Genomic DNA, 25,679 nt, shown 5'->3' on the forward strand with positions numbered 1-25,679 from the left:
GGGAATTCACGTACCAGGGCAACACAGTCAGACATGATGGAAGAGCAAACAAGGACATCAAGAACCGCTTAGTGAACGCCATTAATGTAGTCAGAATGCTCAACTATGTATGGAGGTCCCAACAGCAGAGCACCAAGACCAGGCTAAAACTATATCATAGCTGTGTCCTATCCACCCTGATATATGGCTTTGAATGCTGGAGAATGTCAGAAGGCGATCTTGCAGATTGTCAGTCTTTCACAGTCTTCTTAAATTTTGTGTGAGACATTTGATCATCATATTCACGCGGTTGTCATTGAAAAAAAAACTTATGATGTTTTTCTTTTATCAAAACTAAAAGTCAAGATGGTGTCAATTCTTTGTTTCAGGAAGTGATTTCAATGATATTGAAGAGTTTGCCAAGTCATAAAATTGGTTTCCAACCTTTATCAGGGCGTGTTTTTCCAAATAAAACTTTAAGTTTCTTTGTAGAATCGCCAAGGCAATATTTTTGATGAGTGTTGTCTACAAGATAACATCTCTGTTTACACAACTTAATTACTGTCTAGAACGTTGTAATATTACAGTTAAGGAAGTTTCTAGGCCGACGATTTTTCTAACTTCCTCTTTCGTTCTGGATACGCAAATAAATGTAAAAAGGCTGTAAACCAATGCTTAATTTAGAGCTTATATTGACTTTTCCGCTTCTTTATTCGACAACAATATGTTCTTCCAATATCCTCTCGGTTTTAGAATTAAGGTTTTTAATTCAAGCATAAATTTAAGGCGGTTTAAATTAAAATTTCAAATTTGACTGTCGCTTAACTTCTGCGATCTTTTATGGCCAACAAAAAAAATTAGTTCCCCTATGCAATTCCGAAAATTATTAATAACAAACTGGATCTTAATTTTTTTCTGAGAAAGAGTTTTAATTTTTTTCAGCCATTTCTTATCGCAGAAATGAGAGTTGTTCAAACTCTTTGAGATATCTTATCCCTTTCGTGAACGGCGGATTAATATGTTTGTTTATTAACCAGCTGTGAGAGGAGATTGCATAGACAAGATACGGAAAAATAGAAGCAACATCTTTTCTTTCACTCGAAAGATATATGTCGATTATTAAAAGCGACTCAAAAACACTTATCCGGAGGTAAATAACTGAGTGCAATTAAAATAAACCTCTTTCAGCAACAACGACGTATTGCACGTGCTCTCGCCGAACAGAAACATAAAATGGAGTTGTTATTTGGCCCTACTACTTCTAACTTGATGAGAATGATAACAACGATGACATACAGACATCTTTTAATATTCATTAATTGCAATGTGTTTAAAGATAACATGTGATGGAAAAAAACATTAGTTTTTCGGTGTTGGTAGACAGTGTTGGTAATCGCGCGCACCAGCGGGTTTCGCAGATCAGTGCTTCAAAAAGTCGACATCAAAGACTGTGCAGAAGTGTAAGTTACTTATCTTTTCGCTGAGTTTATTGACCAAAAGCAGTGATGACAAGTAAACTCTCCCTTGAGCTTGCCACAAGAGAGGAGGCGTTAGTTTGGACTGAAACAGTTCTGTTTGCTTTAACCAATGTTGTGGCTGTCTTCGGAAATCTTCTCACTTTTTACGCCGTGTACAGAAACCACAGGCTGCGAACAATTACCAACATGTTCGTAATAGCTCTGGCTGTGAGCGATATTCTGATGTGTACCTGCTGTATGCCTTTAACAGTTGTCACTCTGTTCCACGGCCGGTGGATATTTGGCGAATCTTACTGTCTCTTTCAAGGTTTTGCAGCGCTGACTTTCGGAATTGTCGCCATGGTTACCATGGGTGTCATTGCGGTCAACCGATTCTTCTGCGTTGTAAAACCAGAGAAGTATCTCTTGTTGTTTAAGAAGCAAAGAGCGTTGATATACATTGTCATTGTCTGGTGCCTAGCCTTCGCTGGATCTGTGCCCCCGTTTTCCTTTGAGAGCAAAAATAGTTTTAAATTCCAGCCTGGAAAAGCAATGTGTTTGTACACGTTTGAAAGCAACATGGCTTACACTGTTACAATCGAATGTGTTTACATCGCAGCACCCTTAACAATCATAGCGGTCTGCTATGTCAAAGTGTTCCGCTCAGTTTCAAGATCAAATCGTGTTTTCTGTCCAGGCGTTGAACCCTGTCAACTCCGCGCGAATGTGGAAGAAGCAAAAGTAACGAAAACTTTAGTAGCAGTTCTGCTTGGCTTCGCGTTCTGCTGGCTTCCCATCTCCGTTATGGATAACGTGGACGCCACGCGCGGAGAACCGACGATACCACGACAGGTTTACCTGACGTACGCGTTCTTGGTCTATTTGAGTAGCACTATCAACCCATTCATTTATGGTATCATGAATAGACAGTTCAGGCGAGAGTACAAGGCCCTCTTGCGCAAGATTACTTTCTTTCGGCGCCAAAGTGGCAACAACAACGCCAGCCACAACACTGACAATGATGCATGAATTATTTTCACCATCCTCAGCAAACAGCAAACATTTCTGTCTGATTACACGGATATGACGCTCACACCTTCCTATAGGAGCGCAAATCGGGCTGTTTTCAACCAATCACATTCGAGAGTAGTGTTATAGTTTTGAATAATGGTGGTAATAGAACTGAGTGGAGTCCAATTCATAATGGTAATTGAACTGATTGGAGTGCAATTTGTGCTGAAATCTTACAACTTCAAAATTGAACGAGCACGCAGCGCGAGTTCGATTTGAAATCACAAGTATGATTTCAGACCAAAATTGCACAACACGAGGTTCAATTACCACTTTATTACATCCATTTTGAAATCGCCCAAAAACCGGACTTGGTCAGTTCAAATATTTTATTAATACAATACTGAGCCGGTTTGAAATTAAATTCATCCATTTTTTGGGGGGAAATAAAAGAAATTGGAAAGAAAAGTTGCAAAATTTGCCACATGATACTCCATGTCTTCCAGCAATTTGATCGGTTACTTTAAACAAGCCTTGAAGTCTGATTGGTTGTTTTGTTTTTAGTGTAGCCTCCTCATTGACTGGAAAAAAGATGCGATTTAAAGCAAAAAATGGTGCAATGATTTCGGCCGTTTACCTGAGAGATTCTTCTTTAGGTAAGGACATAGTCGATAAATGAGAATTTTGTAAATTGAAAATTACGACCATTTTTGTTTTTGTAATCATGACTCAACGCAATTTTTCCACCTTAAGAGTTAGTGCCAACGCTTTATACGAGTGTTATTCGGCGATTGTCGATTCATTTACTTTCATTCATTAATGAAGTCGGCTTTTCTTGTCAGTAAAGGGGTATTGTGTTTATATGATGAACAAAATAATACATGATTGCTTGTAGACATGGGATTTCTCTTCTTGTGTTCAACTCGACATCTCACTCGTTCTCTGCGTTCACTCGTGAGCTATCGAGTTAAACACTCGAGGAGAAATTCCATATCTACGCGCGCCCATGTATTATTCTTTATTTATTTTCTACTGCTTTATAAACTAACACTTTTTACACTTGCAATCTTGATTTAGGTTAAAATGGTAACACCCCATTTTAAATAACCTCAAAATGCAGCAAACTACTTACGACACTTACCGTGCTTAAATTCTAAGGAGTACATTCATATTTTTTATTTTACAATGTTTTATACACTTAAAAATTCCACACGTACATCACCTGTACTTTTATTGCTTCATTTACATCGACTGTCATATTGGAAAAAGGATTATTTTACCTGATAAATTCACAGCTCATATAATTAACGACTATAAAACTAATATGACGGATTACCGAAAATGTCTAACCCCTTCAAAATGGAAATGTGGCAATTTTATTACCAAAACATTCTTTGGTGTACTTTTCTGAGTGCTTCTCCCGGAAGTCTCTGAAAGCTCTCAGAATGACCAGACTTATTAATCGGCGTATAAGATGGCGGAAGTTAAATGTCAGTTAAAATTGATATTTTAATTTGAACGACCTTAAATTTTTGCTTGAATTGAAAACCTTAACTTAACAATCGAGAGGATTTTGTAATAACATCTTATTACTATATAACGAAAAGAAAAAGCCTTCTTAAGCACTCAATCAACCATTGATTTATGTGCTTCAATTCATTCACGCGTCCATACTGAAAGAAAAAGTTAAAAAAGCGCCGTTTTATTAACTTCTTAAAGTGTAAATAGAAACTTGCGAAAAAGTAATTTAGAAGTTTAACAAAAAAAACTCATGAAATACAATCATGCCCCTTCATCGAATTTCCGAATTTTTTAAGAAATATAGCTGGGAGTAGACAGAGATGTCATCTTGTAGACAATATTCACCCTAAAAACCGTTTGAAGTACCGCTGTTCACGTGCTCATACCTGCTTGTGGAAAGTTCTAGAACAAATATTCACGCTCAATATCGAAAACCTCGCCCTTACGACGCCGAAACGTCCTAAACATCCCCTTAATTTCCTCCTGCAATATACTTGACCCGCATGGTGACATTTTTCGAAGAAAGAAAAACATAATTAAATTTTTTTTTTCATAAAAAAACTTTTGGACATCTCAAACGGATCTCAAACTTACTTAAAATGATTCACTAAGATAGTACACGCCTCGTGATTGGTCATTGGTCGGTCCGTAAACGACTTAAATTTTCAGACTAACTTGTGTGGAACACAAAGCCAACCAAGAAAAGTCAATAAAAAGACGTCATAATTGTTTAAACTACTAGCAATAATTTTCTTCCTTTTTTTGCGGCCTTCTGTTTTCCTCGCTGAAAAGACACTGTTTTTCTTAATTTTTTTTCTCGATTACTTCATTTCAAACTTGCACTTTTTTATGATTTAAACATTGCCCAAGGTAAAATTATTTGCAATCTTGATTTAGATTGAAATGGTAATACCCCAGTTACTAAAGTTATTAAATAACAAAAAAAAGCAAATTACTTTCGACACAAACTCTACTTAATTCCAAGAAAACTAGGAGGACATTTATACTTTTTACTTCATAATTTTAGATTCACTTGAGAATTCTACACATACATCACCTGTTATTTAATTGCTTCATTTACATTGACTGTCATATTGAAAAATCGTTGTTTTTGGACGACAATAAACTAAATTACCGAATTTTTTTACCCCTTCTGAACTGGAAATGTGGCAATTTTCTTAGCAAAACATCCTTCACTGTACTTTTCTAGGAGATTCTCTCAGAAGTCTTTGAAATATTTTCAGATAGACCAGGCTCGCGTGAAGAAATTTCTTCCTCCACTCTCAGAGCTGTCGTTGGTGTTCCGGCGACGAAGACAAAGAATCCTCTTAAACACGACTTTGTACTCCCGTCTGAACTGCTTGTTCATGCAACCATATATGAAGGGGTTTATAGTGCTACTAATATATGCCAAGAATGAGTATGTAAGATAAGCTTGTCTCGGCAAAGTGTGCTCACCTCGGGCGGCGTCAATGTTATCCATGACAGAAATTGGGAGCCAACAACATGCAAACCCAACCAGAACAGCTACTAGAGTCTTCGTGACTTTTGCTTCTTCCACATTGGCGCGGAGTTGGCTGAGGTTATTTTCTTGGCAGAAAACGCGATTTGATCGCAAAACTCTTCGGAAAACTTTAACATAGCAGACTATGATAATTGTCAAGGGCGTTGCGATATATAAACACTCAATGGAGATAGTGTAAGAAATGTTACTTTCAAATGTGTACAAACACATTGCTTTTCCAGGTTGGAAATCAAATGTACCTCCTTTGAAGAAAAACGGGGGTACAGATCCAGCGAGAGCCAGGCACCAAACTACAACAATGTACCCAAGAGATTTCTCCTTCTTAAACAACAAGGGATACTTTTCTGGCCTAACAACACAGAAATATCGGCTGACTGCAATGATTCCCATAGTTCCAAGACTGTTCGTTCCAATTGTCAATGCCTCAAATCCTTGAAATCGACAAAACCGTTTACCAAACATCCACCGACTGTGAAACAAGGTTAAAACTGTAAAAGGCATGCAGCAAGTGGACATCAGAATATCGCTTACAGCCAGTGATATGACGAACATGTTTGGAAGCGTGCGGAGCCTTTGGTTTTTGTACACGGCGTATAATGTAAGAAGATTTCCGGAAAGGGCGGCAACATTGATAACGGCCAACAAAACTGTTTCTGTCAAAATTAGAGAATCAGTTCTCGCGGCAAGCTCGAGAGAAAGAACCTCCGTCATGGCTTAAGACATAAGCTGGTGAATCTGATCTCCCCACCAAGATAAATCGCATTCTAGAAGCGGCTCAGCTAAAAGTCGACAGAGAGCTGTCAAACTGCTTTCAGTTACTTTTTATGATATCGAGGACATTCATTGTCTCATCGTGTCATAATCAAACTGAATCGGAAATGCCTTGTTTGTTTTTTAATTCCAAAAATGACGATCGAAAATTGATCTTACCGCAAAAAATGTCAGTTTGTTGACCAAAGCTTTTCATTTTTTCAAAAATTGACTGCGTGATAAGATGAAAAAAAAAAAAAAAAATTTGCAAACACTCAAGATCACTAAATGGTAAAATAGAGGATGTTCAAATTCAACACGGTTCTCATTTTTTTGTCGATGCTTACCCTTTTTTGCAAATTAGTAGATTGGAAAAAATTTGTCTTACCCCGGACCATAACTTCCGTCCTTGCGGCAAGCCCGAAATAATATTTTATTTAGATAAATATACTGAAGATGAAAAGAGTTGAAAGCTACAAAGTTGGTCAGCGATAGCATAAAAAGTGTACCCTTATAGATCTTACTAATTGGACTTGCCCGTTTTTTTTTTCTTTTTTTTAAGTGGGAAAAACATAATGAAAACACAAAATTGAAAGAGGCCATCATCGTCTGCCGCCTCTTTGTTGTCAAATCGCCATTAGTACACTGAAATATTGTCACCTGCGTGAAAGCAGCATGTAAAGAATGAAGCGCGAAAGACTTTGCCCGAAGTGTAATACACGAAAGTGAAAAACCATAAGCTTTAGGTGTGATATACGCGTATGAAGAGTTACACGCAATTTTGAAGTGTAATAAGCTATCTTGAAGTGTGAAACACAAACTTTTAGTATAAACTGTACGGTTTTAAAGTGCGGGTGTGAAGTGTGAAGTGTGAAGATCGTGCACGATGTGTGAAACACGAGCGTAAATTTTGAGGCGCAAGTTTATGTGACGCGTGAGTGTGAAGTGTTTCAAAATGAGAGTGATATGTGAAGCACCACTCAACTGTCGTGTATGAAACACAAACATTTTGGGACTGGGTTTTTAAATTTCATATTTGGTTTTTTTTTCTTGATCTTTGTTCTCTTTAACTATTTTGTTTAAACCACTGTTCACCTCCACTCTCATTTGAGAATTGCCTACGACAACGACTGCCTTTAAAAAAAAAGATTTTAGTGCAAAAATAAACCTTCCTATGACGTCGTTGTTCAAACGTCACTTCTTCCTGATTGACGCAGTTGATTCGTCCCTCAAATATTTGCATTAAAGAAAAGTTGAGTGATCACACACAGTTTTTTTGCCATATTCTAGATTTTCATCTCGCAATTACCATAAAAAACATTAAGAAATTTCATCCACTGAGACTTTACTTTCTCAAAATGGAAAAAATACATCATTCTAGAAACAGACAAAAGTTCATGATTAATAACCGTATTGGAAAGATAAAACTACATGTTAGCAACAATTTCAAATGGCTAACAACTGTAGAAGTCTAGAAATTTCATAAAATCAAGACTGGTATTTAAGAATAATTTTCAAAGTTATTTCTATAACTGATGTTGATGTAACATTAGCTTTTAAGAGCCTCTTAAAATTCTTAAGCTACATCACAAGTTAACTTGGCTTAACATGCATTTCTTTCAAACTATGTACAAGTAATCGTAAAAAGATTCTATTTTGAGCTAAAAATTGCTGTCTACTAACAGTAACTTTTGTTAAAAAAACCCTACATTATTTAAACATCAACTTTTTTTAAAAATGAAATTTTTTTTCATTTCTATCAAAAGTTGGAAATTTATACAGTTCTTAAAATACGGCAATCGAAAGGCCTAGTAAAAAAGAGTACATTTCGCAAAATATTATTAGAATTAAGCAGCTGGTTATGTCAGAAAAATACATATTTACTGATAAATTTCTCACTATTTGATTTATATAAACAAATTTTCTGAGTAGGAACAAATGATAGAAAAGTTAACATTTCTGGGCAATTGCTCATAAAACCGCGATAAAAATAGAGATATCTTGTTACCATGGTTGCTGAATAAAATTTTTTAAGATAGTTACTCCTAACATGTCGTAAATTTCTAAATATGATGAAGGATCTGAACGTTCCTATTAAAACATTGCAAAGGCGGCAAATATAAAACTAATTTAGGAAATATTCACTTCTGTTTTTAAACTATTGGTTTTAATTGGTAAAATCAAGGATGGCAAAAGTATTTGGGAAGTTCTGTATTTCACAGGAAATACCTCACCTAATCCATGGCAGTCTATTGTACTTAAATATCTTTGAATAGGTCTAAATATTTAAGCCATGTTTAAAAGATATCTGGGAAATACTCTGTTTGGCTGTGAAAATATTCATTTAGGAGAAAAAACCTAACCGACTTTGGCTAAATACATTTGTATTGTAACCAGACAAGCCTAAATGAATTTTACGTTCACGAGAATATCTATCATATAATTTGTTAGAAGAATGCACTTTCATGAGCAAATACGATGATAATCCTAAATGCTATGTGTTCTGGTGAATTATAAAACCTCGTGACTTTTCGTCAGTGTCACGCTAGATCAAAAATTTAAGAGTGCTGTGTGAGAGCCACCTGACGTTACTTACGTCACGCTAAGGAACAGACGATCTAATGGCTGTAAATGGGTTCATTCGGGAAGGACGCGAACAAAGCTGACTGGAAAGACCCCACAAGTTCCTGGATGTCCTTCTATTTCACCCAACTACAGACAAAGGAAAAAGAACAGTAAAGTGTTAAAAGGAACAGACATTTTCACTTTTACTGTTTTTACTCCAATCTAGGAAAAAACAACAACAGCAACAAAAACGCCACCAATTCGCCACTTCCACCACTCCCATACTATGTTTGCAACCCTTCCTTCCATTGGACAAAAGTCCCGGGATATTCGGAGCAATTTTAGGGGCAAACAAATAAGAAACGAGAAGGTGAGGAAAATTAAAACATTTTCTTTTATCTAGTATTCTCTGTGAGGGAGAATCAAATTCTCTCGTTCATTGTGATATTTTTCTTGCCTGATAATTGTTTGCCATTCATCTTCGGCCATCAAATCCGAGGCTTCCTGTAGGTGACACTCAAACAACCCCCCACACCCCCACAGATACAGCCTTTTCTAGCCCTTTTTTCATGGAGTCTCCTCGTTTCCTCCTCCTCTGATGAATAATCTTTCGCTCGGGTCCACCGTCTAGCTTTCCTCCTCCCCTCCCCCCTCAGTCAAATTACTAAACTGACTCAATACCCACTCGGCTCTTTCCCCCCTCCCCCCCCCATTACAATCCTCCCAATACTCACCCACCATTCGGCGTCCTCCCCCTCCCCCTTGACCAAGATAATGTCGCCTTCTTTGAAAGTCAGCTCGTCCTCATTATCCGCCTCACAGTCGTAGAGAGCTTCTACCCGCTGGGGTAGGGTCAGGGCATTCTGGACAAAAGAGATCACGAATATTAGTTGGCTAAAGTAGGTCTCCTTTGATTACGTTTCTTGGCTTAATTGTAAGACGTAAGATGTAGGAAAAGCGGAAAACAAAAACATTTTTTACACCAACAAGGTGACAATCCAAACTGTCTCCTGTTGCGCGACAACTAGAAGATTACGCTACCTTTTTGGAAAAGCGTGATAACCCTGCTGTAACGCTGATTTCCGAGACGCACAGCATTAGAATATTAACTAACACGCCTTGAAGAAAGGTAACAATAGCGACTAACAAAAGGTAAAACTACTACGACTTACTGAAACGGTGTTTGCTCTTGGTGGAATATCCGGAATAGGACTTTCTGGTACAGAATCGACAGATTCTTTTCTATTAACGTCGCTTTTCTTGTCGACGTTCACTGAAAGAGCAAATTGAGCCACGTGACCAGAGAAAAGCAAAGTAAAGAAGACCGTCTTAAATCTTCAATTGAAACAATTTGAAATCCCAAAGAAAATGCTTTATTGTTTACATTTCTTAAAATCAAAGAAAGAAATTCATCTTTCTTCAAGTATCTTGACAAATTTTTGTAAAAGTATCAGGTCGCGATTGAATACCAACCTTTGAAAGAGCTCAATTCTGAGCTTCCTCGGGGAGGAGGTCGAGGAAAAGTAGCGGCTCTACAAGGAAAATTTCCAATCAGAAAAAAGTACAAGCGGGAACAATAATAACCATGGTAGTTACCACGATGGAGTCCGAAACGAGAGGTCTGGGTATGAGCGGTGGCCGGTGGTCGTGTTCTTATGCAACACACTTCACTCTCACATTGTGTCTGTTAAAGACGTAATGAAACGTTGGGAAGGGGAGGGCGGGGCATGCAACCCACGATGGACCACCCTTCCTTTTACGGAGAGTAGCGATACTTCTAGTCGTTTCTTACTAAAAAGAAATAAGGGGAAAATCCCGGGGCTAATGGAAACCATTTACTCCCGCCGCGGAAACAATACGAAAATAAAGCTACCATTCGTTAGGAAAAATAAAACCGTGTAAAGAAATGAAAGAAGAAGGTAATATTTTCGCAGGTTAATGACAACTTGCTCCTTCAAAATAAATATTGAGGAAATCGCCTTAACAAGGATAGAAAAGGTACAGATAACAGGGTAAATATCGCGTGACAAATCGTGACATGGGTGGTTACGTAACATGGCGTGACAAGAAGAGCAAAGTATCACCACTCCAAACGCACTTATTATTTTACTTACTTGGAAGACTTAACTTCCCCATTAGCTAGCATTGGAGTACTAGAAGCGACCCGCATGGACCCTGGCTTCAGGGGCCGGGGCGGAGGGATTGGTTTCTCTTCCTCTTTGACGTCCTCTTTACCAAGAGGTGACGATAGCTTTTTCTGAAAAGGTGGCTTCGAGTCTGCTGCCCGAAGGATTTCCTCGCCGAAAGGCGTCTTCCCTTCGGATTTAGACCTCCGGTGTGTGGGGAGGGGAGGTGCTACAGGTTTCCCCTCCCCACCAGCTCGTTTAGGAGTGGGCGGAACAGGTGGAGCTCGTCGATTTATCGTTTCCGCCGGACGAATTTTTGGATCCGTAGGTAACTGTTTGGTTGCTGCTGCCCCAGGATCGTCAAACTTTGGTTTAGCAGGTAACGGAGGCAGCGGAACGTCAACAGCAAAGCGCTTCTCTCGACTGACGGAGCTGCAGCGTACAGGAGGGATAGGTGGGGGAGACTCAGCCTGGTCAGCGGCTGTACCGTCAGCCCTGAGAAGAAGTTAAGGAATCTTCCTGAGATGGGTGTCGTTTATCGAATAACAAATCAGGAAAAACAAGTACATGACTTAGCTCGCCAGCGAGATCTCTATGGCTGAGGCAAACAACGGAAGGTCAAAGTAGGAAATATTATCAGTATTACGGGTCAGTGGTAGATTTTCCTTCACGCAGGCGCCCAGCTCGTTTTTCCAAACTGTGCCAACATTATGCCAAAAAACTATGCTTGCACAATCTATATGAGCCCATCATCGCGGACGAACAATCAAAACCGACGAAGACAAAAGAAAAAAATTTACACTTACGGTTTAGCCTTAGGTCCGTGACCAAAGGTGCTTGTCATAGAACTGAACATGCTCTCAGAAAATGACGACGGAGCATACATGCTCGCTCGCACATTCACAGCCACTGTCTCCACATTAGTGCCTGAAGGGCGGACAGCTGCTCTGCGCCTTATTACAGGGGAGCCCGTGGAACCTTTGTCCAGCGCCGGTGAATCACTTCCCAAGAGCGTCAGTCCAGATACTAGCGAACTTATCCCGGGCACTCCCTTGGCGTATCCCCCTCCGGGAGGAAACATTTGACTGACGGGTCGTGTGGGTAAATGGCGGCGGTGACGAGGAGGGGTAGGAGGACTGGACCGACCCTGATAAAAAAAAAGCTGTGTTCCTCAAGGGGAATCAAACCCAGACCTTCGGATTTGCACTCGGCTGCCTTATCAGTGAGCTATACAGAACTCGAAGTTGACCATCACTACGTTCACATGCGCAAAGCGTTTGTCAACTGCTAGGATCTGCAGCGACGTTTAAAGCGTCAAATGCTATTACGGAGATTTTCTCCAGGGCACAAACGATGCAGTCGATTGTTCTTTGAGTTGTTTCAGTCAAAGTCTTGGTTTGGTGACGAACATGAGAAGGAATTGTACAAGTTACATTAAACTACGCCATACTTGGTTCAAATAGTTCCTTGCAACTTTCCAACGCTAAAGTTGCACATTTAATTCGATCTTTACTCACGCAATGTAGGGAGATTTCAAAAAGTTACCTTTCCCTCATTTTTCGAATTATTCAGCCCTTCATCGTCGCTGAATTCTAGTTTAACGTCCAACAGTTCTGCAGGGTTATCGTAAATTCCATCAGCCTGGGAAATAAAAGGGGTTATCATTTAAATGTAAACGTCAGTAAGCTTACTTTCTCCTGGGAATATTATCTTGGGACTTCCACGGGTGAAGGAAACGTCAAAAATAAAGACAACGACGATTACCTCATTGAGTCCCCAGTCAATCTTGACATTTTCACAGTGGGCCATCTTACCAGAAGCAGTCACCTTCAACTGAAAAAAGAAAAGCCTTTGCTGTGTTTCATTCGGGACATAAGAAAAAACGTGATTAACCGAAGAAACTTCGTAAACTAAAGAAATCCGAAGAAACTTCTGCCCTAAACTCAAGGACCTGAAGAACTAAAAAAACTTACCAATTCAATAGATTCTGCGTGATTTAATCCTTTCGAAATGTCCATCGGCGTTTTACCCTCCAGATTTTCTGCAGGAGAAAGAGCATAACTTTTTATTCCTGATCCAAATAAATCTTCCAATCTTCTGACAGCTTCAGAGCTGGGGGGAACTGCATTTACCGTGGAAAAGCTTTTGGTAATTCACCGTGGTGAATATACGAGAAATGAAATGTTATTTGTTTCACGATGTAGTCCTTTCCGATGTAGATTTAGATTTCTCAATTGCATACTGCGAGTCTTCATCTGGCGATGAGGGCGACTGGGCACGCGAAAAGTTTAGGAGTAAAACCAAAGCTTCGGAAAATCTTCGATGAAAACACGAAAATCTGCTGACTTTTATCCTCTAATCTAAATATCACTAGTTGGGCCAAAACCGTGACGTCAACTCGTCGCCATCATGCTGACGTCAACGTTACCAGGCCACGGTGATCCCTGATGAAAACCGCTGACTCATTTGAGTGCAGAAATGCAACAGGATATTTGTTTTATAGGCCAAAAGTCAGTGTTCAGATGATTCCCAGTGGATACATACCTAAGCTAAGACTATCCGTAGCGCCAGCTCTCAACAGAACTCGCATACATTCTGTTTTACTGGAAATTGCCGCCAAATGGAGCGCTGTGTTTCCATCTTTATCTGTCACGTTCACATCATTGCTTGAAAAAGGAAAAAAATTAGCAAAAAAAAAAAAAATATATAATTACGAACATGCAATAGGACAAATTAATAAATTAATCAAAAATAATTATTAAATAAAACACAAAGAAAAGAACATAAAAATTTACCAATGACTGACAGACTGACTGACCAAATGAAGAACCGAGCAGACGACCGAGCGATAGGGCGACCGATCAAGCAAACGAGCGAACGAACGAAGGAGCGATCGACCGATCGACCGACCGACCGACCGACCGATCATGAACGAAGGACGGACGACCGAACGAAGAAACAAACAAGTAAACTAATAATTAAGCGTGAAGAATGGAGCGACCAAACAAAACACCTAAGGCGAGGTTTCCGAGAAACTCGAGGTAATCTCGGCAAGAATAATTCAATCACTGATATCGATCTAGAATGGCATCATTTGATTTGTTCCACTTTCTCTAGCCCTCAGTACTATTCGATCTTCCTCCTTGGGTTTTCAATTTAACCCTCAACTCACCAGTTCTGCGCTAAAAAGTCGACAATGTGCAAAGAGGTCAAGTCTTCTTGTTCCACGGCAACATGAAGGGCTGTAGAATTGTTTGACTGGAAGAAAATTTAAAACAAAACCACCGGGTTTTGGTCATGGATTTCTTGAGCGAAAACCGCTTAGATGGCCGTACTGTAGTAAACGTCAAAGGTAATAATTGTCTGAGCATCAAGTTGTCCAAAAAGAATCATTTTAAAAGTACAGTGTCTCAAGGTGCCATTTATTGTACAAATAACAACTAATTTTGTTTACTCTAAAAAGTCGTAAGTATCTACTAACTATTTAATACTCACATGTCCAGGAAGTGGTGTGGAAAGCTCTACACCTTCAGCAAACGCTTGTAAAACAGCTAAAATGTCCTTTGACTTGACCGCTTGATGAAGTTCCTGTTAAGAACAGAGAGGATTAGTTTAGCTGGAGTTTATCAGAAGTTGGTAAAAAAGGCGCAAATGCCATGTTTGACCTTCAGCAAAAGCCGTATAATAAAAGTTACAGCGGGCTTACCTGCAGTATTTTCTCAGTATTATCGCCAGATTTAATCGCATACTTATGTTGAATATACTTCGCTCTTATGAACTCCTTTCTTTCATCCCTGGAGGAAAAAAAATAATTCAAACAAAGTTGAGCAGCACGGCCCCTAAACCATTCGACCTCAACCAAAATTAGCTTAATAACAACAACGCCGAAAACAACCTCGGCACTGAACTCACATTTTACTGGAAGCCGTGGGCTTCTCGTTGTAGTCTAAAGTTGCTTCCATAATCTCATTAAATCCACCATTACCAACAGCTTTCGCTTGCTGAAAAAGAGTTATATAACAAACGATCAATTCCATCAATAAACCGTTTGTTACAGACAGGAAACCAACGCACATGGCAGTTTCTGAAACACGTAGTGACTATTCTAGAATGGATTCGGTTACCACTTCCCTCCCCACCTCTCTCCCCCTGAATTTCGTCAGGAGTCCAATAATTCCCTTGTACCCGTCTATGCTCTGCATGAAGAGAAATACCCTGGGAGAGGAAAGCGTACTGTCTTAACGGCTATCAAAATGGCCCAGGCCAAGGTTCGAACCCAGACCTTTCAATCTGAAGTCCATCGCGGTAAAACAGTTAAAATTCCGCGTCTACCGCAGTAAACTTATTTATCAGTGCATTAAACCAATTAAAATGTGTCAGGAGCTAACATCCTACCAGTAATTCTACAGTGCCTAGTTTGTCGAGTTCAATGGATCGTATTCTAGAGATATGAACACCCATATCTCGATGGATTCCTGAACACTCAATGCACAGTAAAACGCCAAGATTTGTGGCCAGCCATGTTGGATCTGTAAGGGAAATATAAAGTTAAAAATTACATTTTCTCTAAGGTCGATACCTCCTTGAATCTAAATTAAATTTTCTCCGCTGTGACCATAATTGAACTGTATCGATGAAACATGATAAGGGACGCGCTATAGTGTTAGGGGGAGGGGTGGGTGGGGTTGAATCTTGAGACATGAAAGAATCTTTTATTATCCGCCTAAAGAGGCATTTTTTTTCACTCCACGGTCGGAATTTTTGTTTCAATAGTTTACTTGTTCTTTACGTACCTGTATGTTGCATTACTCCGTGGGTTTGTATCTATATTTATTTCTTAAAATTTACAAGAAAAAATCATTTTGCCTTTGCCCCACCTCACGCCCATCCGTAAATTTCCAATGAGACGCATTTTTCAATATTGGTTTATGAAAAGTTTTTTTATTCACCTTTTCCAGAGCAATCAGCGCAAGTGTCATTTCCTGGCAATCTTCGAACCTGGGAGACAATTCTCTGTCTCAGCTGAGGAACAAAAACAATGAAAAATTAAAAACTGATTCTGTCACAATGTCACGCTACTTCTAGGGACGCTGTCACAATGCTGTTAGTGGTTCTGTGATGCTATGTTTCAAATTTACCTCTTTAAGATTACAAACCAATGAACCATTTTCCTCGGACTGAAAAAAAAATTAAACAAAACATTTTAGTCATATCGCAAAACTTTAACACGTTCGAGGGGAGTTTTTAAAAGATATCAGGACGCATCGGTGAGAAATGTCAATTATATGATTTGCACGCGTGAAAAGCTCTATTCACCCGTGTGGTATATAGCTAGAACGCACAGCTTTCGTGGTGCTTAAATATTTTTTTTTGATTTAGGATGGATGGATGGATGTGCAATGTGTGAAGGGGAACACAAGAGTTGTAATTTTACTGCGATTAAAATGATTTTAAGAAAACTTAGTTAATTTGACTCCTGTGTTGAATACCTCAGCTTTGTCGCTGTCTCCAAAGGCTTTTTCTAAGGCTTCAGTTCGACTGTTGTTAAGAACAGACACCCACCTGGAAACAGTATTGACAAGTTCAGTTACAGCAGATCAATTTCCCATCCAAAATTACGCTGGTTTTTCTTAACTACAAAATCTGATTGGTCCAAACATTTCGCGCCAAATTATCAACCAATCAGATGCGAAACTAAAACCAATCTCGTCTTGGTCCCACCCATTTTCCCGCGCTTTGGACGGTTTGCTTGTTTTTACTGAATTCCTATTGGTTCTTCGCTACATTTCCCTTTGTTCTGGTTGGCTAAAGTGATATCTTTAAGTTTGGTTTCACGACACTCAATCTAGACTCCCTCTGATCATTTTAGTTTTAGTTTCCCATCCCTTACTTCGTGATATTACTTCGATTGGAAGGAGTTAAGACAGAAAAAAAAATTAACCAAAACAACAATTTACATAAAGCTTGTTTCAAGTATGTTAAACTGAGGTAAAACAACTCTTTCTCAATAATTAATTCCGTTCAACTCACGCTTCCAAATCAGCTTCGTCATCTGCTTGAAATAAATAAGTTCTGTTATCTGAAAGAAAAAAAAAGATGCCACTTTATCATTGACGAGAACTTTTTCCTTTTTAAGCAAGAGATCAGACACCAACTTTTAAATTACAGCTGTTATAGTTCGTAATATCTGCTCTTTACGAGATCGCCAACTTACGTGATACAATGTTGAAAGTATGTTTCTTTCCATCATCTTCCTGTAGGGAAAACAATTCAAATCATATTTTATGCTCGCTAATTCTCTGCTTGTGCTGGAACGTTACTCTAAAACGCAAGGCCAATAAATGGAGTTTAAAAAATTACAGTTTTCCATGGTTTCAGAGCTATAACAAAAAGTCTTGATAAACGCTATACCTTGTCATGGAAGTGGCCTATGAGGGTCTAAACATTTAGGGATTCTCTAAAAGCTCTGAAAAAGGGACCAATGTAAAAAAGAGCCAAAATGTAAATCTAAACATGAGAGAGACCCAAGAGGGTACTGAAGTGAGACACAAAAGGGGCCAACAAAGGAATGAACAGGAAAAGGGTTCCCATGTCTGTTGACATGAGGAGGAGCTACAAAAAGTCCAGAGATGAGAAAGGCCTTGACAAGTACCAATTTAGGTTCCCTTACCTTGACTTGGCACACAAGAAGATTGAGTGTTTGAGTTGGTATGCTTGTCTAAAATAATAATAACAAAATGTGTCATAGACATATACATGGTAGACAGACCTTAAATTGCATTAAGCAAGCAAAAATAAAGCTTTATATGTTGCTGAAACTTTTCAAAAGAAATTCCTCTTACTGGTGAATGAGCCAAAGTGAACTGGCCATCCTTTGCCACACAGTATCTCTTTTGCCACACTTTTCGCAGTCTGAAAATGAAATTTCAAATGATAAAATCAAATGGCGACAAAAACATACACATCGAGAGCTATCAAAAGTAATAGTCTGTGTAGCTGCCAGCTTTTGTTTATGCTGAGTGATTAGCATCTAATTGCTCCTTATAATATCACCCCTGAATCACAAAGAAAGGTCACAAGAATGAAAGAAATGATCACCCACAAAAGAGGCTCTTATATGTCAACCCTTTAACCCCCAAAAGTGACTAGCATCTAATTTCTCCTCACAATATCTCCCTTGAATCAAACATTAAGGTAATGAGAATAAGGGAAATGGTCACTAACTAAAACAGCTCTTGATTATCAAACAAATTCTCCTTGTCAGTACCTCAAGAAATGTATAGAGAACAGTATGGAGAATATGCACCCTGATGTTAGGATGTAAAGGGTTAAATGACATCAAATTCAGACCAACTTATGCTCTGATCTTTTGCTCATAACTGTAGTAAGTCCAGCTGATTAAAAATAATTACGTTAAACTTACCCTTCACTCCGTTTCTGTAGAAACCCGGCTCTTTCATTGCCATGTACTTTATCACCTTGTTGACCATGTAAACTGTAGCCTCCTTTACTCTGCGAAGACTGTGCGGACTGCAATGAGTGATAAAAAATTAATCAAAGGCTCCCTATGAAAATCTACTCAGATGGTAGAAATTTGAAGCGGCAAATGTACTATGTATTTTAGGTGTCATTTATTCCTAAACTTAAAAAAAAATGGACTTACTTCTTTATCTAGCTGTAGCTGGGATTTAATCTCATTCCTTAATTCAGTCAGTTCCTTTCTTTCCTCGTCCTGCTGCGCTCTTAACTAAACAAATACAAAAGATATGAAAGCAAAAATATAGAGATATGACTAAAAATAAACATTAACTTAAAACAATTGAAACACAACATTCATGTTACCCCCCCTTACCACAATGCCTAAACAATATCATATACTAATTGTTTCACTTCAAGGGATGATTCAGATGGACATTTTCAAAATAAACTCAATTCATTACCCAAGTAACAGCTCATGTGAATAGATGAACAGGTGTATTTTTCAGTAAGATGTTCTTATCTTGACATACCACTGATTCTTACAACTAATTTACTTGGAAATATACAGTGGCAGATCTAGGGCCCGGGTCCCCCCTTATTTTGGTCACAAAAAAAAAGAGAATTGCAGAGAAAGAAAAGCCAACAGGGCAAGCAACAAAAAACTGGCGCCCCTCTCAAGGTCTGGATCTGCCACTGATATATATCAGCTGGAAAGAAGAATGATTTACCAGATCTAGGGGAGACAAACACTTCTAAAATACCAGTCATATTTAAATGTACCTGCTGCAGCTCCACAACAAGTTCTTCAAGATAACCTTTCATACTTTCCAGAACTTGTGATCCCAGCTGAAAATAACTGTAGAGACAAATTACAACCAACAGAAAATTAACTTCCATACAAATCAGTACATTCTTCAGTTGGCAGAATTAGCAGTTGTAATAAGGGATGATTTAGTTGCATTTTCAATGGAAAACACTCACTTGACTTGTGCATAATAGAATTCCACCAGATGCTGTGCAAGCTCCACTCCTTTCTTCACTTTTATTTCATTCACCTTGATCAGAAGCTTGATGACAAGAAAAATAACATTAAATCTTCAAAAAATAAAAACTGTAAGATTGAGTGTTGTAAAATCAAAGCCAAAGTACCAGTAATCACAACAGCCAATCAAAAGAAGGGAAAAAAATCCTGTAACCCTTTAACTCCCAAAAGTGGTTCACATGTATCTTCTCCCTACAATATTCACCCACTATCCAGCAAACAGGTCATGAGAATACTCAAATGTATCAAGTAAATGTGGTTATCTTGATCTAAAAACAAAATTCTTGCAACTAATTTACAACGAAATGTGCAGCAGCTAGAGAGGAGAATTAGCAATCTGATCCTGGGAGGTAAAGGTTTAGGAGCCAAGGAGAACACAAAAATACTAGAAAGACTGTTGAAGAGTTTCAAATTTCAAATTTTTCTGGAAGAGCATGTCTAAGACCCTCCTAGAGGAGCATTTTGCTCCAAGTTAGGCACCTACTTGGGTCAGATCATACATTTATAATATATTCTAGTGACAACACTGCTCCTTCCATTATTAAGTCTCCTGTAAAAGCAATGTGCATTAAATAATAAGGGAATAACATGACTTTTTGAGGGAATATTGTTTATTTGCACCCATGTAGTGTCATTTGCGCTTCGCGCTCGGGCCGCAAATGACACTACAAGGGCACAAATAAACAATATTCCCTCAAAAAGTCATGTCATTATCATTATTATCAATAAACAAGGCCAAATGATATCAAGAATGCGAGTTTTAATAATACAAGCTAAGTGAATGACGAATTCAAAGTCACTTCAAATCATCATGTAAGCTGTAGGGCTGATAATGCATTAGCAGCCCGCTGTCAGTCTTTTGCGGCCCGCTGAGCGTGTGTTTTGAAGAGGCCGATTCTCTATTTGGCCGCGTATATTGATAATAATTAAAAATAAAATGTATATTGTTGCACCATGATGATACCTCACACATTTGTAACTGGAAAATCCTCCTTTCTCTTTCAGTTTCTTCTGCCATCTGGTTTTTTAAGAGAAAAAAAAACACCATATTAAATCCGTTGCAAAAATAAGATCAGCAAATCTCTAAAAGTCAGAGTAAAAATCTGCCACATTTTACTCCATGAAAATATTTGCCATTTCAATCACTTACTTCCCCACCAGTAACTTCTGTCCTGAGAAATCCAGCCTCTTGGGCCACTTTCTTTTTCTCTTTCTCAATCTTTCCACTATCAAAATCCACCAAAAAGTTTGGAAACAAATGTCAGTAAAGCCCCGTAATTACAATTTTAGTATTTTGCTAAGTAAACAGAATTGATCATCCATGATAACATAGAGTCTATGAGGCCAAGATGGTCATAACCCTTAACACCCTAACATCAGTGTGCATATTCTCAATACTGTTCTCCATAAATTTCCTAAGGTGCTTACCAGGAAAAATTTGTTTAACAATCAAAAGCTTCTTTAGTTGGTGATCATTTCCTTTATTCTTGGGACTTTGATGTGTAATTTAAACATGATTTTGTTACAAGAAATTGGATGCTGGTCACTCTTTGGGGTTAGCAGTAACTTTTTTTACAATAAAAAATAGTCAAGGTCTTACACTTTGGCCTCATAATCTTTCCATGCTTTATCAAATGGCTTTCTCATATCCTGTGAAATAAACATAGCAAATGCATCAGAGAAATTTATAAAACAACCAAACAAAATCTCTGCTTCTTTGCCTTCCTAAAGCAAAACCAAATTATAGTCTTTTAAGCCCAGAGGCTCATTTATTACTGTAGCTTGTCCCTGATTAGCCTCTCTTTTCTTATAACTTTTCATAAGATGATGTATTGAAATGCACAGAAAAGATACACATCCATCACTTCTGTGATCTAAATATCAAATCTCAACACTATCTGCTATATATTTCACATATTTTCAGATTTAAGAATATCATGGTAATAAATCAGACATTGTCCTCTAGTTGATACGTTTCCATCTTCTCAATACCCTTCTGCTTGAAACTGTATTAGAATTGTGAGGGGAAATTCCACTTTGGTCAATCTAAGAGGCTTAAAGGGTTAACACTTACCCCTTTCACATCTTTCATGTCTCCTTTTAGAAGAGAGTCCAGAGGAAACAAAACCATGTTGTGATAATTGGTGAACTGTTGATGAAAAATAACACTTTTTACTAATAAAAATTAAACATAATTCTAACTTGTTCAACTAAGTCTCATTTCACTGCCTTAAAAACTATAAAATTCAATCAGCTTAAACATTTCATGGTGTTTTTAAAAAAAAGTATTGCTTACCAATGTTTTCATAGCTGAACAAAGTTCCTGCAGAGAGGGAGATGTGAACAAGAGTTTTTACGGATTTCAGTTAAGTACAATTAAACAAAAACACCTGATTGTGAACTCAAAAGCATGCTTAGTGTGTTGATTACAAATAATTTGACAGTGTGATTCAAAGGACTGTTCTCCCTTTGATTCTCATTGAACACAAACCAGTTGGCGTATTTTTGAGGGCGTTACTTCCCCAAAACAAAGAACACACAACATCTGCGCTGTTTTCAGTATGTGCAAATTTCCCTTTGCAAGTTGACTTCCTGTGGTCATACTGCATGTGATTCAACCAAAAGTTTATAATTGATGAATTATAACTTAGCCTGTAAAACTTTTCTCGGGAGATTTTCCAAACCTCTTGGGGGTTCAATTGTTGTTATCCTTGGGGGATGTCATCAGGGATTACGCATAATGTAAAGTTTTAAGAAGGTTTTCTGTTCTGATTTGTGCCTAAACTCAAGTTGCACAGGTTACCCTATGAACTTTGTGTCACAAAAGGGAGTTGGCAGCTCTATCACTAACCTTAAATGTGACTGAAAACTTTAAGAATGCAGTACCTGGAAGAGAGCATGAAACACATTTATTGAAATTAGAGAAAATTTTTTCATGTTTCTTGGACAGTACATATACTTCCATAAATGACAACATCATTAGGAATACTGTAAATCCAGCGAGTGGCACCCCAGAGCACTCATCCAAGCAAAGGTACCCATCACACTTATCTATGGTGTGGCTAAATATTTTTTTTTTATAATGCCGTGTACGCACTTAAACAACACCAACTGAGTAGTGCCCCGAAGCACTCATCCAAGCAAGATACCCATCAAATTTACCAATATTGTGGCCCAATATCTTTTTTTATAAGGCTGCATTAGCACTTAAACAACAACAACACAGTAATTAGCAATGGATGGTACTCCTACTCAACATACTAACAAACTCCAACAAGTATGGTGTAAATATTAAAGGTTTTATGAGAGAATAAATAAAACTGCAAGAGCTATGTATCCCTAAATTTGTTTAGTTACACTTCCATGAAAATAATATGAAGGGAGAGGCACTTATCAGAAAAGGACACTAACTCTAAATTTTGGCCAAAGGGTGGTGTACATTTTTAAGGCAAGGAGTTGCTATAATTTCAAATTTTGACCAAAATTTAGGAGCATAATTGAAAGGCAGAGAATCTTATAAAAAAGACACACTTTGTTTAAATTTGGCAAACAGCTGAGGTGCTTTTTTCAGGGAAAAATATCAATCCCAGTATTAACAATTATAACTCTGTGTACATACCCAAAGCTAGAACTTACCAATGCCTGTATCTGCCTCCTTTGAAAGAGATGATGAACCCAACTTTTCAAGACTCTCAACTAATGACAGCTGATTTGTAGAATAGTCTGGGATCAAAAATCAACATATTTATAAGGAGAAACTGGAAGCATAGACTAACAAACACACTGCCACTCTGTGCTAAAAAAGAAATTTGGTGGTAAGTTTGTATAGGAAAATTTGGAGCAAGCATGCAAGATTTGAAGTTAAGGGCTATACTTACTTAAACCTGCAGTGTGGACAGCTTTGCTTGATTTCTTCAGTTTATTAAGTATGTTGTAATCTTCATCAAGACTCTGAAATAAAATTTAAAAGAAAGATGAAAAGTGTGAGAAGAGACAGAGAAAAAGATTCACCTGCTAAATTTTAAATAATGTCATTTAATGACCACCTTCCATTTGATTTGACTGTTCAGTTGTTCAAACCTAACAAAGATTTGCGCTTGGATGGGATTTGAACCAATGATCTTCCTTTATAATGACAGTGGCGCAGTGCCCTAATGAACAATGCAATATATTTGTGTATATACTGTAAGCATAACGATCTTGATTCTGTCAAAAGCTATAGACTGAAATTCCAGAATTACAACACATGCGAAGAAATGACCCATCATTGCTGAAACATCAGTGCCGAAGATTTATTGTTTCACGTGAATTCAGCATCTTTTAACCCTTTCAACCCTAAGAGTAACAAGCATCTAATTTCTCCTTACAGAAATACTGCTGAATCATTCATCAAGGTCATGAGAATAAAGGAAATGATCACTACCCTAAGGAGCTTTTATTTTTTAACAAATTCTCCTCTTCAATACCAAAAGAAATGTATAGAAAAGAGTAAAGAGAATGTGCGTAATGGTGTTAATTAACCCTTTAACTCCCATGAGTGACCAAGAGAGAATTTCTCCTTACAATATTAACACAATATCAACTAGATCAGTGACGAGGATAAAGAAAAATATCAATTGGGGGATAAGTAGTTGATCCCATACTAAATTCTCTGAACTAACATTGAAAGAACTGTGTGGTTGACAGTAAGGAGAATTACAAAATTTTATCTAGGAGTTAAAGGGTTAGGGAAGTAAAGGGCTGAGACTGAAAAAGCCCAGTTTTGAAGAATATGTTGTCCAGCGCAAAGTCAAGGCCACATATACAGTGTATACCGTGTGCCACTCTGTTTTGGTTATACTCTTTTTGTCAAGCCTTTAAGTAGTTGCATATTACTTAAAAGAGCTTAGTATTACAGCTGTATGTGTCATTTATTTGCATCACATTGGCAAAATCCTGCAGGAACCAGTTACATGAGTATCCTTTATTCTGTATGTGTAAACAGAATTTAAAAAATGACATCTGGGGCTCGTACCCCTTCACATGGATTGGGGGATGAATGACTGTAGTTTTCCCTTTAGCTAAATTTAGAAAGAATATAAGGGACTAGACCTACCTAAACTTAATCTTGGCAATCATTAAAATTATAACTAGCAGATCGTTCAAAATTTTAATCGTATTTCTTTGATTACGACGCCAAAATGTAACTAGAGCAGGCAAACACTTTCATTTTTTTTAAAACAGAAAATCCTTTGTTGACACAAGACATCAATGGAAACAAAAACCACATACTATTTAATTGTGAAATAAAAAGTAAACCACAAGATAAGCTTGTTTTCATGAAAATGAGATTCCGTCACTCACTCAAATATAAGTTTACGGATAAAATTTTGGTAAACATATTTGACAGAGCTCAAACTGACAATATTATGTGAGGTGAAACCGTTTGGTATCGGCGTTATATAAGCTCTGTGGGTTTCCACACACGCACTATTTAATTCACAGAGTGACGATCGAATTTAAATTAAACAAGACATGGATTGGTATGCTTTCGTTATTATGAAGAACACCATTCAGGAAAAATATTTATATATTCAACTACCGATCATGAAATATGGATGCATTACATGCAATTAGACCAAAAGCTATTAGATACGTTAATTTTCATTATCAGTCCAAACTAAAACCGCTGCAGATGTCCTTCACTGACATGAAAGATTTATTGCACGTACGACACAAAAACGAAGTTTCGTGAAAACTTACCTCCTCGAGAGCTCCAACAGTGTTTCGACAAGCATTCATTGTCGACATGAAATTCGAGGTTGTAGGCGATGAGACATCGTCCCTAGCTTCATTCAGGAAGCTCCTGACAGTTATTCTGTCAGGCATAACGGCTAGTTTTAGTAGGATTTCACTTCAGAGGTCTCATTTAGCGGACATTTGTGAAATGCTCATGTCGACGAGACGTAATGGGTCGAAAGTTTCCGGCGAATTACCTAGTGCCCAGGTCCTCACGGAGTGACACACCTACACTTCTCAGCCCAAACCGGAAACCAAACTTTTCCGAGGCACAATACGATAGTTTCTTTCAGAAAGTTTAACGAAACCACAAAATAACTTTAAAGACCCGTTTTTTTCCGGTGAATTTTTTGTTTTTTTCCTTTTGAAATTGTTTCACCGCTGGTGAAAAATAAATTTTAAAAAAAATTGGAATTTTTGCCAGAGAATAAACAGTTGGATTAAAA

The 25,679-nt window shown here is 37.9% G+C and overlaps 3 protein-coding genes across 3 annotated transcripts; 1 reads left to right on the forward strand and 2 right to left on the reverse strand.

Moving 5' to 3' along the window:
• The first annotated feature begins 1,385 nt into the window (after nucleotides 1-1,385).
• On the forward strand, nucleotides 1,386-2,465 carry LOC131775266 (melatonin receptor type 1B-B-like). Its single transcript, XM_059091358.2, has one exon. It carries the CDS (start codon nucleotides 1,485-1,487, stop codon nucleotides 2,463-2,465), a length of 981 nt encoding a protein of 326 aa, XP_058947341.2. The 5' UTR covers nucleotides 1,386-1,484.
• Nucleotides 2,466-3,139: 674 nt separating this feature from the next.
• On the reverse strand, nucleotides 3,140-6,223 carry LOC131775265 (melatonin receptor type 1A-like). The gene has a single exon (XM_066167397.1). The coding sequence runs from the start codon at nucleotides 6,202-6,204 to the stop codon at nucleotides 5,209-5,211; it is 996 nt and encodes a 331-aa protein (XP_066023494.1). The 5' UTR covers nucleotides 6,205-6,223; the 3' UTR covers nucleotides 3,140-5,208.
• A 1,323-nt stretch (nucleotides 6,224-7,546) lies between these two features.
• On the reverse strand, nucleotides 7,547-25,409 carry LOC131775263 (arf-GAP with SH3 domain, ANK repeat and PH domain-containing protein 2). The gene is made up of 35 exons (XM_059091355.2): nucleotides 25,198-25,409; nucleotides 23,334-23,406; nucleotides 23,092-23,178; nucleotides 22,307-22,341; nucleotides 21,752-21,778; nucleotides 21,530-21,604; nucleotides 21,056-21,105; nucleotides 20,606-20,681; nucleotides 20,420-20,473; nucleotides 19,395-19,480; nucleotides 19,194-19,269; nucleotides 18,598-18,681; nucleotides 18,358-18,464; nucleotides 17,777-17,846; nucleotides 17,605-17,652; nucleotides 17,149-17,188; nucleotides 16,965-17,013; nucleotides 16,424-16,496; nucleotides 16,073-16,111; nucleotides 15,884-15,956; nucleotides 15,330-15,463; nucleotides 14,847-14,935; nucleotides 14,641-14,728; nucleotides 14,430-14,522; nucleotides 14,107-14,192; nucleotides 13,479-13,600; nucleotides 12,908-12,975; nucleotides 12,699-12,767; nucleotides 12,480-12,575; nucleotides 11,741-12,081; nucleotides 10,923-11,429; nucleotides 10,282-10,340; nucleotides 9,981-10,081; nucleotides 9,543-9,671; nucleotides 7,547-8,955 (listed from the first exon to the last, which is right to left on the reverse strand). Exons 1-35 carry the CDS (start codon nucleotides 25,321-25,323, stop codon nucleotides 8,881-8,883), a joined length of 3,405 nt encoding a protein of 1,134 aa, XP_058947338.2. The 5' UTR covers nucleotides 25,324-25,409; the 3' UTR covers nucleotides 7,547-8,880.
• Nucleotides 25,410-25,679: the final 270 nt, after the last annotated feature.

This window comes from Pocillopora verrucosa, chromosome 5 (assembly GCF_036669915.1).
Source record: "Pocillopora verrucosa isolate sample1 chromosome 5, ASM3666991v2, whole genome shotgun sequence".
Lineage (NCBI taxonomy): Eukaryota > Metazoa > Cnidaria > Anthozoa > Scleractinia > Pocilloporidae > Pocillopora > Pocillopora verrucosa.